This window comes from Oxyura jamaicensis, chromosome 3, assembly GCF_011077185.1.
Source record: "Oxyura jamaicensis isolate SHBP4307 breed ruddy duck chromosome 3, BPBGC_Ojam_1.0, whole genome shotgun sequence".
Lineage (NCBI taxonomy): Eukaryota > Metazoa > Chordata > Aves > Anseriformes > Anatidae > Oxyura > Oxyura jamaicensis.
In genome coordinates this window covers 15176594-15188853 of record NC_048895.1, presented here as the reverse complement: position 1 = coordinate 15188853, position 12260 = coordinate 15176594, and the positions used below count along the sequence as shown (strand labels likewise).

Sequence of the window (12260 nt, the reverse complement as noted above, 5' to 3'; positions counted from 1 at the left end):
GAAGTGGTTGGAGGCTGCAGTAAGAATTCTCAAGCACATATATTAACCTTTCTTGCCCTTAACCAAGTGAGGTTCTTGTCTCCTGGGACAAAAGGCTCTGACTGCCTTTGAAGCCACAACCAAATTAGTACTGAGCTACAGTACTAAAACTGCTTTTGAGCTGTAGTGCTAGAGAATAAAGCCTTCAGGCTTTCATGTCTGATGGTGATATACAGTAATTTTGCCTGGGAGAGATAAATGGAAGTGTGAGGTACCAAAGTTCTCCTAAGTAGCTTAAATTTTATTTTTAATGACCTATTTTAGAAAGTAAAGGTGTACTATTAAATTCTTCTACCTACACAACTAAAACACACAAATAAAGTCCAACAGACTACTCTTAGCCATTATGTGATTAAGCGTCCTTTAATATTTTTATTGACAAACATTGTAAGCACGACCAGAGTGAACAGTATATATTTGGAGTCTGTCCAGTGGTAGACTTGTCACTGAACTACCATTTAAAAGAGAACTATTGGCATTTTAATTTCCTTCCCAGCTGAGCCACAGGATGCTGAAGTGATGATAGACCAGAATGTGTTCCAATAGTGCCATATTCTAATCAAAACTGAAGTTGTGCGTTACTAGCCAAGGCAGAGGCAAACAATTACTCAATTATTTTATCATACACAGAAAGCAACTAGTATTGAACAGACAAAGTTTGGTCAACAAACTAGTTTCACTTATTTAATAACCTTTGTTGCTAAGAACTCAATAGGCACAACAGTACCAGTGAGCAGATGAACTTTAAAATGCACAATTGCCACAGACAGTCGACTTGAATACAGTAATAGTGTTGGTAGCAGACTTAGAGACGACTTTTAGATTCTGCCACTGTCAAGTGATCTTGTATTTCTGGATCACCTAGTCATGCACTGGAGAGGAATTCCACAGCGGTCTCCTTCTCTTCAGTTAACTCCTTAGCAGTCAGATCCATCTTCTCACGAGAAAAATCGTTAATAGGAAGACCTTCAACAAACTTCCAGGTCTTGTCCTGTTTGGGGATAAAGAAAAGCCCTCCACATGAGAACAAGCTTCCCTCAGTGTGCACAAAGGAAACTTTACAATCTACAGACTACTGAGAACTAAATGTCACCTTTGAAGAGAATTTTCAAATTGGCTAATTTAGAACTAGCTCGCTCTTATGACGTACAACGCTAAGTTTGTACCTTAGTAAAGGTGGTAAGCATTGTTCACAGCCACGTGAAAAATCTTATTTTCCTGCTGTTGGATAAAGATGTGAACTTGTAGAAGAATCGAGTAAGAATGCTGTTGCAAACATGATCTATGCAGTCAGAAACAGCTTACAACCTTAAAAACCACATCGAGAAGTGAATTTTGTTTTCATATAAATAATACTACCAGCAGTAGCTAGTCATGTCAGACTGCTTTGCTGTACTTATTTGACAAGTACTTCCAAAACAGTGAACAATAGTCCTCGCTGTGAAAGACCGCTAAAACCCTCAAGTCTCAGCCACTGCGGTTCCATAACAAAAGCATTGCTGTTAAAGAAGCTCCTATGACAACTTGGCTAGGACTTGCAGAAAATGCTTAGATGTAAATACAAACAAGTTACCTTGATCACAACAGGGAATGAGTATAGCAAGTCTTCAGGAACACCGTAAGAATTGCCATCAGAAATGACACCCATGGAAACAAATTCCCCCTGGAAGAAAGAACAAAAACAATTTTTTTTCTCACTGCTAAAAGTAAGCAAAATTTTAACTTCCAATATATTGCACCTCCTGACACAGACTAGAATGGAGATTGATTATTCCCCCTCTCAACACACATATATGCCTGAGGTCAAAGGCACTGGCATGTAATCAAAGCATCAGGCAAACAAGGACTTACTCAAGAGTTACATCTTACCGCTGGAGTGCCAAACCAGATGTCCCTCACATGATCACAGATAGCTTTGGCAGCTGACATTGCACTGGACAGCTTCCTAGCCTTTATAACGGCTGCTCCACGTTGCTGAACAGTCTGCAATTAAGAAAATAAATAAATTATAAGCAGCAGAATCACATTTTGGTCTAACTGTTGCTAGTGAATGCCATACGGAAAGTCCGCCTCCCAAGCATGATTTAATTTCATCTGTCAAGATGCTGTTCTATCAGTAAATGAACATGGCATACAATGCAGAAATACTGTCTATTAGAGCTTTGCCAAGACAAGAACATGATGGAATATTTCAAAGGCTTTCTCACTTCTTTATATCTGCTTTATTGTTAGTAGCCCAGTAACTTCTCTTATTAACTAGATCTTTCAAGCTTTTACATCAAGAGACTTCAAGCATGTCAATAGTAACAGATGTCTTAGAGCTGCATTGGGAATTTGGGTTTTTAGCTGAATGCCAACATGAACTATTTGATGGTCTCAATCCTGTGGTACTTAATGCACAAAATTCATGTAATTCCTGAAGATTCCTTCATCCCCTCCTTATCTTAGTCAAACTATACTAGCACAGATATACTAGCATTACAGTGTACCTAGAATGCAAAACCTGTATCTTGCTGTACTTTGCATGGCCAAGACAGGATCAAGGACATGGCAATGAGAAACTCCTGTAACAGGTTTCTGCTTACACTCTGGCTCATGAACTTGGTTGCCAGCATACAATCATTTTTTCTGTATCAGCAAGCATGGAGTGGAATAAGCTGTATCCACATCAAGATAGGACAGAGTACAGTCATACGACAAAACACACCCCAATCCCCACACTAAACGTGTCTTGGCTAAGAAGTAGAATTTGGCTGTCACCATACCAGTAACACTGCAATACCAACCAATGGACATCTGCTTAGAGTCACGTTGAAAGGCTTTAGTAATTCTCTTCTACTTTATATTGCAGTTAGGTAGACTGTTCTGTCTATTACTACCATTATTTTGTTTTAATACCTTCATTTATTACTACCCCGTATTAAAAGACTTGCATGTTTTCCTTTTTTTTTTTTCCCTTCAGATTTTTGAGAAATGTTGATGATGAAGCCATAGATTATGATTTGCAGGAGGGGAGAAATTGGGTGCACACACACAGTAGGGAGGGCTTTTTTGGTGGCTGGGTGGGAAGCAGCCTGCTTCCTCCACAAAGCCACTACAGTGAGTTGTCAACAGTGCTTGTGTGTCAGATGAGTTGCGCCTAAGTCATGACCAAGTTTTTTTTGTTGAATCACCTGAGCAATCTGAGTGGATTTTTCTAGTAGTGTTTACTCAAGTTTCATAATGCCTTAAATTTTCAAGAGCAAATAACTGATTAAGACAAGCTATCTGAAGATGATTTACTCCAGATAAATGGATATTCTGAGACAAGAAAAGCTTGGTGGACCAAGTCAGTTAGGTACATAATTTACAGTTTTGTGTGAAGTTAGGAGAAAGGAGAAGCACATAAAGTTCTTTAAAAGATAAAATAATCAAGGTCTTACCAGGATAAAGTCTCCCTTCAGCCAGCTGTCATCTTTTATCGCTTCATAAACTCCAACTTCCTTCCCTTTCACATTTACCTTTGCATGGTTAACATCTGGATATTGAGTGGAGGAGTGGTTGCCCCAGATGATGACATTCTTCACATCATTAGAAGTCACACCAAGTTTGAGAGCAATCTAATTGAAAATTAAAGATGTCCACTGTATTAGCTTAAACTTCTCAATTCACAAGCTTATTTGAAAGCACTGCTCTGCTTGTATTTAGCAGACACAACAGAAAGCATTCTACTTTGAAAAAGTTCTTTTTACCTGAGATTTAGCTCTGTTGTGATCCAAACGAGTCAAGCAGCTGAAATTCTCCTTTGGTATTGATGGGGCTGACTTTGATGCAATCAGGCAGTTGGTATTTGCTGGATTCCCAACTACCACAACCTTAAAAAAAAAAAAAAAAAAAGGAAAAAGAATTATAGAATGATGAAGCATCAAAAAATATACTTAGTCAGAAATACTATTTTGCAAAACTTCAAGTGAAATACAACAACACTGTATACAGAGAATGGCTTTGCCTTTGACATAACAATCTTAGTTGTGTCTGACAAAATTGTTTTTTTAAGTGTTGTTCATAGTCACTGGGTCTTCTGTATGTGCACAGAAAAAAAAAATCTAGCTAGGTATTTCCTTTACAATTTGAAAAATGTGAAAGAATAAGACCTCAGAGAGATCTGCACGCTGACCCACAGCCTGGATTCAAATTCTGTGCTACCAGATTCACAAAAATCACGATATATAGATACTAGTCAGCCAAGAGGAAATTCACTATCACCTTAAAAACTGTTCCTAGACTGGCTGTCACTGCTTTATATAATTGCTTTATAATTAGGAAGGTCAGAACAGTTGCTTATCTAAATATTCATAGGCAAAAGTGAAATATTGCCTGGACTTAGATCGATTTATTACAATGGGAAAACTGATTTTTTTATGCACCCTTCATCTACTAATATGCCTCAAATGATTAACGTCTAGCTCCACATAATCTTAACACAAGCTAATCCACAAACCTTCCTTTATATTTCCCCCTTTTGAAAATAAGTTCAGTAAATTTTCCATTACTCTGCAATAGTTATATTGATAGTTTTTATTCCAACTGTATAAAGCAGCAAACAAGTCTTTAGAAGCAGTAGGAAGTTCATCAGCGGAGGAAGTAGACATTAAAAAGTCAGTTACAAAGCACAGTTGGAGTCTGGGTCTGAGATTAGGAGCAGTAGGAGAGCAGCCACATGATCCCATTAACTGTGCTGAAGCAATCTGAGAGAACACAATTAAAAGCTTCCAATGCTCCAAAGACCAAGTTGCAAACAACTAAAATAAAGCTAATTTTTTGTGCAATTGTAATTCCATATTGACACTGAAGTTAAGGGTCATTATATTAAAGCCACAGATGGATACAAAGTAGGCAGCTGCATGTAGATAATACAGTTCTTCCAGAGAAGAGAGAACGAGCAGAATACTTTCCTTAAAATACAGGCTTTTATTTATTCATTTAAGAATTGCAGTAACCACTCCAGAGTGTGTGGTGAATATAGCGATACATTGGAAGACTTACCTTTTCCACTGAATGAATTAAAGACTAAACCACCTACCCACCCTAATCCACCTATCTCAAACCTTGACTGTGGTATATTCTCCATAGCTTAAGAAAAGGAATGCCTGCACTGAATAGGCTCCAACTTGCACAGTATCATTTTACAATGTATTTAGATCTCTAAATAACTCAATGAGGAGTTTATTTTTAAAATTCAATTTCTGTATTTACCTTGACAGTCTTTTTGGCATACTTGTCCAAAGCTGCACCCTGAGACTTGAAAATTTTCACATTCGCTTTGAGTAAGTCCTTCCTCTCCATGCCCTCTCTCCTTGGCATGGAGCCAACCAAAATTGCTATGTCAAGGTCTTTGAATGCAACTTCCTCCTTGTCTGTTGGAATGACCTCTAAAAAAAAAGGAAATGGGGAAAACAAAAATCTGAGTAAGATAAATACTTACAGTAAAGCATTAACAGGATTACTTCTAGGTTGATAAATAATATTTAATGCAATCTGAATACAGCAGCACCTTTCCTTTCCAAAAATACAAATATAGTCATGCCAAAGTTAATGCCAAAGATTAAATACATGCTAGTCAACAGTTTCTATATACAAATATTTAAAACTATAGATATACATTCTAAGTACAGGAGAAAGATGCATGTCAAAGGTATCTTTTGTTTCTCTCTAAATACATACGTGTATACATATTTATAAATACATATACGTATGCATGTATGCGTATATGTTGCTCTGCACTGTTGCCAAAATAAATAATTTACACTGTAAAATGCCAAGTAGCAACATAAATGAAGTTTTCCTTTATCTTTAACAACAATTCAAACTGAAGGTTTGATTTTTACAAGGGCTGGAAGGTACATGTTCTTCAAATAAGTACTGCAATAATTACTGTAGCATCTACTGGCTCCCTTTCTTCTGCTTGTTTAGAACGGATGAACTTAACCTGCTTATCTGACTTGATGAGCAATTTCTCAGTTTGTGTCTTTATGAAAAAGGTATTTCTAAAGAATAGCTATTTAATTTTGGTAGAAACATGTAGCCATTGCCAAAGATTCAAAGTTATTTCACCTTTAGGCCAGAATGCAATATATATGTAGAGATTACTGATGATTTGTTGTACATGCTAGCTGTTGAGGTTTAGATTATGCGAACCAAAACTCAGATATCTACTTAGTCAATTGATGCACTTTATGACACTCTAGCAAGCAGCCTAAGTCAAACAAATTTAACTTCTACAAAATATAAAACCAAGAAAAGAATCATCCAAATCTTTCTTCTGGTTATCACCATTTACAGAAACTTTCAAATCCAGTAGCTATGTTAGAACATCTTGTAGGTATAAGAAAATAAAAGAAAAACTTGTTTTGTCCACCTCTCAGCAGCGGCAGGGCACAGTCTTGCAGCTCCATCACTACACCTTCCAGAACAGTCATCATGGGGGTGATATCCAGCAGCACAAGCACAAGCGGCTGTAAAGAAACAGTTGAATGTGAATTGGTCAGTCACCTGTTTTGAAGATTAAGTTTCTAGCAGATAACAGGACAAATTATCTAGTGCAAGGGGTATCAACTTCAAATCCATTTACACCGCAACCAACTACTGAAAGCTTGCCTACCAGAGCAGGACTCATTTTTCCTAAAGAATGAGCTACTAACATATTGGTAAAACACTGAGTGTCTACAAAAAAGAAAAAAAGCTTCTGATAGCTCCGAAGAACTCTGCAGTTTTGACATTATTCATTACTGCACAGCAGAGACAAGTGACAATTCAGTTGACATTTACCTGTTCTTTGCCAAAGACATCTCCCTTGGCAATACTGTAGAGCAGCGAGTAAGCAATCTGCCCAGCGGCTCCAGTCACCAGGACTCTGATAGGTTCACCCTGAAAGAGAGTTGAGAAGACTTATCCACAGCCACACAGTGCAGGCTTGCTCGGAGCAGTAAAAATTAAGTTCCTACAGAAATAAGGTTAAGATTATTCAACCTGGATGAAATTGTGTGCCTAAATGTGGATCAAGGCCAGCTCCTGGGGTCACACTGGAACCACCAGCAACTTTTCAACCTGCCATTACAGAAACAAACCACACTTTCAAAAACATTCCCAGGAAAAAGTGCTCCTGGAAAAGCTCCTAAAAAAGTTCCTAAAATGCCAGGAATGTCAATCTGGAGAACTCTGTATGCCTTTTAACAGTGCTAGTTTTTTTAGCATAAGGTGTTTGCAACACGTACCCACTCATTACACTACCCACTTACACTTTAACCTCACTGCAGAAATTTCACAAGCTGTTGCACTTTGCCAGTTTTCAGATTCTTACAATACTGCGGGTTGATTTTATTAAGCATTTTGAAGGCTTACTTGCAACCAAAGAGTTACTGAATGCCATATAAGCCAATGATCTGTTGGACTTTAACGCCTCTCTAAACTGTTACACAGCAATTTAACAAATCCACAGACAAAAGCTACATTATGGACAAATAGAAACACTAATATCCATGACGTAACTGTCCATTATCAAAGTAACCAAAAACTCCAAAATTCTGGGAGAACACTGTGCCAACATGCTGCTATATTGTAATTAACAACAACAACAAAAAACAACCAGAAGGCTTACTCAGCAGCAAAAGTCCCTTTTGTTAATCAGAACCAGGACACTGGGAACTCCAGAGGCTAGTTAATACTGAAAAGGCAAGACATGCCAAAGGCTGTTGTTCATAATCTGATCTTCTTTAAGCCTGCTTTTTCCATCTCTCTTTTTCCCTAGAGGCAGTACGGCTGGGGTAGACTATGCTAAGACAGGAACAAGCAGACTCTGACCAGTCTGCTGGAATTACACACCCGTTTTTTTTCAAATAATTAAAAGATGATTGTTCGAGTTACAGACAAATCACTTTACACATTTAATTATGTCTGAAGCGATTTAGTTGCATACTGGGTTACATTACAAAGTACAGCTTGCAGAACACAGGCAGTTGTTTCGTTTAGCACTGGAGAAGCCACAGCTAAAATACCAAGTCCAGTTTGGGGGCCCTGAATTTTAGAGGGATGCTGAAAACCAGAGAGGGTCCAGGCAAGCGTGACTTGTATGGTTGAAGCCCATCTCACGTGCTGTAAGATGACGCTGAGGAAGCTGCACATAGTCTGGAAAGGTAGAGGACACAGGGTGCTCCAACAGCAGCCCAGTATTGCTTCGAGGAGGGTTACAAAAATAACGCTGCCAAATACTTCTTGGTAATGGCAGATGGCAGAAAAGGAGGCAACAAATTGCAGCTTGGAAGGTTCAGTGTGGACACTAAGAGAAAAAATTTTGGCTAGGGAGATACTCCTGCACTGGAACAAAGTAGCCGGAGAATTTGTGCAAACTTTACCCTTGGTGGTTTTCAAGATTCAGATGAAAAAGCCATGCAAGGTCTGATTTAGCAACAGCAAAAGAGATTTGCAATCAGGCTGCAGTGGACAACCTCAGAGCAAGGCAGAGGTCAGACTGGATGACCTCTAGACATCCTTCCCAACAACATTCCTGTTATGAATATTTATAGGGAGATAATTTGTGGATTGGAGTATATACTCCCTGCAGTAGGTACCAGCCAAGCACAGCTGCATCAAGCTATCATTAGATAACCACAAAAAATGAGGCCACCCAGAAGCCATCCCATTCTACCCCATAATAGATGAAATGAGAGCAGAAGTGATGAAGTTACTACTACTGAACACACAGATGTAGAACTCAACATGACTTCACCTTTGTTATGCATTAAACTCTTCAAACATTTAATTAAATAGCTGCCAGCGATGGTGTTGAACTGCATCGTTTTCTTTTGAACCTGTCCTCCTGGGAGTCTCAGACCTCACCAAAATGAGGTGAAGAGAGAAGAAAGCTGAAAATCAATTCTTCACATTGAAAATCTCAAAATTAGTTTCAGTGCACTGTTCTAGAGTAGGTAAGTTGTACCCTACAGATGTACTATAACATCTGAATGATGATGGGCAGCACAGACTAAGCAGGTTTAGCTGCCAACATTTCCAGGTGTTTTTAAGGAGAATCTATGTTTTATTTAAGCAAATGGAACAATGAACAGCGTTTTAAGGCAGCTAATCGTGTCAGTTTAGAAAATAAGTACTGGAAGAATTACTATGTTGCAAGAATTTGGCCTGATAAAATTCTGTCTCAGTAGCATATAGATCCTGTGTTACATGTGGTTCACCAGATCTCAGGGGGAAAAAAAAAAAAAAAAAAAAACAACAACATTTTCTTGGTGTTACGTGGTAGCTTAAATCAACAATGAACTTCCATGAGAATTTCTGCTGAAGTAGAAGACTAAGAAGTAAGGCTCTTTCTCCTTCGCAAACTGTGAGCCAATCTACACTGGTGTCACAAAACGTCAACAAATTCAACAAGATTTTTTTTTCCACTATGTACTTTCCACTTTATATATCATGGGATTTAAACATAAAATTTTTCAATAAATCCACTAACATTATGGTGCATATTTAGCACAGCAATGGAACAGGAAGACAAAAATGCCAAAGATAAGTCTATTTTTTCCTGAGACAGACTTAGCATTTAGCCTTGTTAAAAACCCTCAATCTGACGCAGATCCACCCTCTCAAAAAATAATGTTTGCTACCATCCTTCCTGTTGTCCTCCCTCTATTTTGGGCTGGAAGAAATGTGACAGCTAACAAAGTGAGGAGTATTGCCTATTTAGTTTTTTCTCTCCAAGCCCTCAGTACACTGGATTCACATAAAAGCTCTCTCATCAGCAACTGTGAGTAGTAAGCAAAGTAATGTTCATGCTCTCTCTTGATTTGAGAAGCTCGATTAGCAAGCCAGAAGTGTGTTTCTTACAAAAGCAAAGCGTAGTTAACTCTTCCTAGAAAACTTAATGTCACATCACATCTAAGAACTGGTAGCACTGAGCATCTGAGACTACTTTTGGGGTAGGGAGCTTAGACAAGTATGCAGCTCTCAAGCTGACAGCCTGTCTGCATGGCAGTTGTAGGTGCCACACATTTGTGTCCAGGCACTTTAATCCGTGACTTGGCTCCTGTGCTGGACTCCAACAAGAATGCTTTCATGCTTTGGTAACTGCAGAGGTGACCTTTATTCGCTCTCAGGTAGACATGAGCTAGAGAAAAGAATATAACAAATCTAACTGAGCTATTTATTCCAAAGTCTTTTCTACTCCACATAAATCAGATACATAATTTAAGAGTTTTAAGAAAAAGAAAGAGTACAATCATAAAAAGGAAGCAAAAAAGTGTAAATATTGCAACTTTAGGTATGTTTGTCCTAAAATTCTAATTTAACAATCATGTAGGATCCCCCCCACCTCCAAATCATCACAGATAAAAGTGAAGATTCTGTTACCAAATGATGAAACTGTGGGTTTAACACCGCTCCCAATCCAACTTTGGCTTAAGAACACTATGCCTAAATTACCTTTGTGATTGCTGCTGATATCAGCAGACCTAAAATATCAGTGCCATACATGACAATAGCACTGCACTGCAAAACAGATCAGCAGGTTACAAAGTTTAATGAAAGAGCAATATTAAATAGCCCCCTATATACCAGGTGTAGGAACGAGAAAAATCTATGACCTGTTTACACAACATGTGGACTTTGCATTACTAATTACAATTTCAAAAGAACTGAATAAGCATTACTGCTGCTACACTTCACTGTCTGTTACACGCCATCCACTTTGCATTATTCCTGACTGTCAATGCCAAGGACGCCATCCCACCTTGCCTGACAAGAATGCTTCAGGAGTACCAGTGAGCTTAACTAACTGCACTGCCTCAGAAGCTTGGGGTCTCCCTTTGTGCCCCCAGTGCCGCAGGGAGGCACTCACAATAAATCTGTCTGGAAATGCAGCAGAAGGAATCAAGATCGCCGTGTACTTTAGTAACCCAGCAGCGCTGTGGTTCACAGACAGAGTTCCAAAGGAATTCTTTCCTTCCCAAGTGACCTTCAGGAAGGTACCCTTAAAATTTTTTTCCATTCCATTTAGCTAACAGCAGCTGCATCAATAGACAGGAGATTTTGTTTCAAAGGTTTGAAGCCTTTGCCCAACAGCAGAAGTATAACTAGAATACTGAAAGAAAGAATGAAGACAGCAATATTCTGAAAAGCCTGAGCGCCAAAGGAACATCTTCACCTAGAAGATCCTTTGGAGACCAACAAGCTCATGGCAGCCAGCGTTTTGAAAGCTCAAGTGCAAAACAGAACATTTTGACTTGAGGTCACTCCTGACAACCCATATATTGATTAAAAAAAAAAAAAAAAAAAAAAGGGTAGAAAAGTAGAATAGATGAAGTTTACAGGCTTATGTAATCTTAGGATATAGCTAGGAGAAAAAAAAAAAAAAAAAAAAAAAGGTTTCAGGTCATGCAGACATCTTTTTTGTTGATAAGTACCAAAACTAAATGCTTGAACAAGAAGGTATAAAGGCTGGGAGGAAAAGCAAAAAGAAATACTTTCAAGATTATAAAGGAAAGCAAGGTCTCTGTGCAAGAGCAGATGCATGCACACGTGTGTGCGTCTACATACAAACCCAAGCACTCCCGTTCATCCATGCACCCTCAGGGCAGAGCTGGGGAAACTCGTTGACAACTTGCAGAGCCTACACGAACCCCTGGACCTCGGACAGCATGCCGGGCCGAGACCCGAGAGGCAAACACCTCGCCGGCATTTCTCCTTGAGAAGACAGCCGCAGCGGCCCCTTGGGACGCCCCGCAAAACCGGCAAACGCTCACAGGCTGTGGGGGCGAACGCGGGACCCGAGCCAAGGCGAGGGCTTTGGGGAAGCTCCGGGGACCCGCAGGGGGGCATTTCGCGACCACCTTCCCCTGAGGGAGCCAATGTCCTCTCAGCAGTCCTCAACAGCCCTCAACAGCCCCCAACGGCCCCTCAACGGCCCCTCAACGGCCCCTCAACGGCCCCCCAACGGCCCCTCAACGGTCCCCAACGGCCCCTCAACGGTCCCCAACGGCCCCTCACGGCACCGACCATGGCTGGAAACAACGGGCCCGGCCACCTCGAGGTCACCTCTACGGCACGACTGCGACCGCCAGCAGCGCCGCGCTGAGGTACAGCGGCAAGGGGCGGAGCGCGCCGCCCCGCGCGGCCGCCTGGGGAATGTAGTCTCGTGTCCCGTCGCCCTCCGCGGGTGGCTGCTGGGGAGGAACTACAAC

At 40.0% G+C, this 12260-nt stretch overlaps 1 protein-coding gene across 1 annotated transcript; it reads right to left on the bottom strand.

The window, feature by feature from the left end:
- Positions 1–386: 386 nt before the first annotated feature.
- On the bottom strand, positions 387–12225 carry MDH1 (malate dehydrogenase 1). The gene is made up of 9 exons (XM_035323372.1): positions 12076–12225; positions 6847–6945; positions 6437–6533; positions 5275–5450; positions 3771–3893; positions 3462–3638; positions 1909–2022; positions 1613–1702; positions 387–1030 (listed from the first exon to the last, which is right to left on the bottom strand). Exons 1-9 carry the CDS (start codon positions 12076–12078, stop codon positions 905–907), a joined length of 1005 nt encoding a protein of 334 aa, XP_035179263.1. The 5' UTR covers positions 12079–12225; the 3' UTR covers positions 387–904.
- Between the last annotated feature and the right edge of the window lie 35 nt (positions 12226–12260).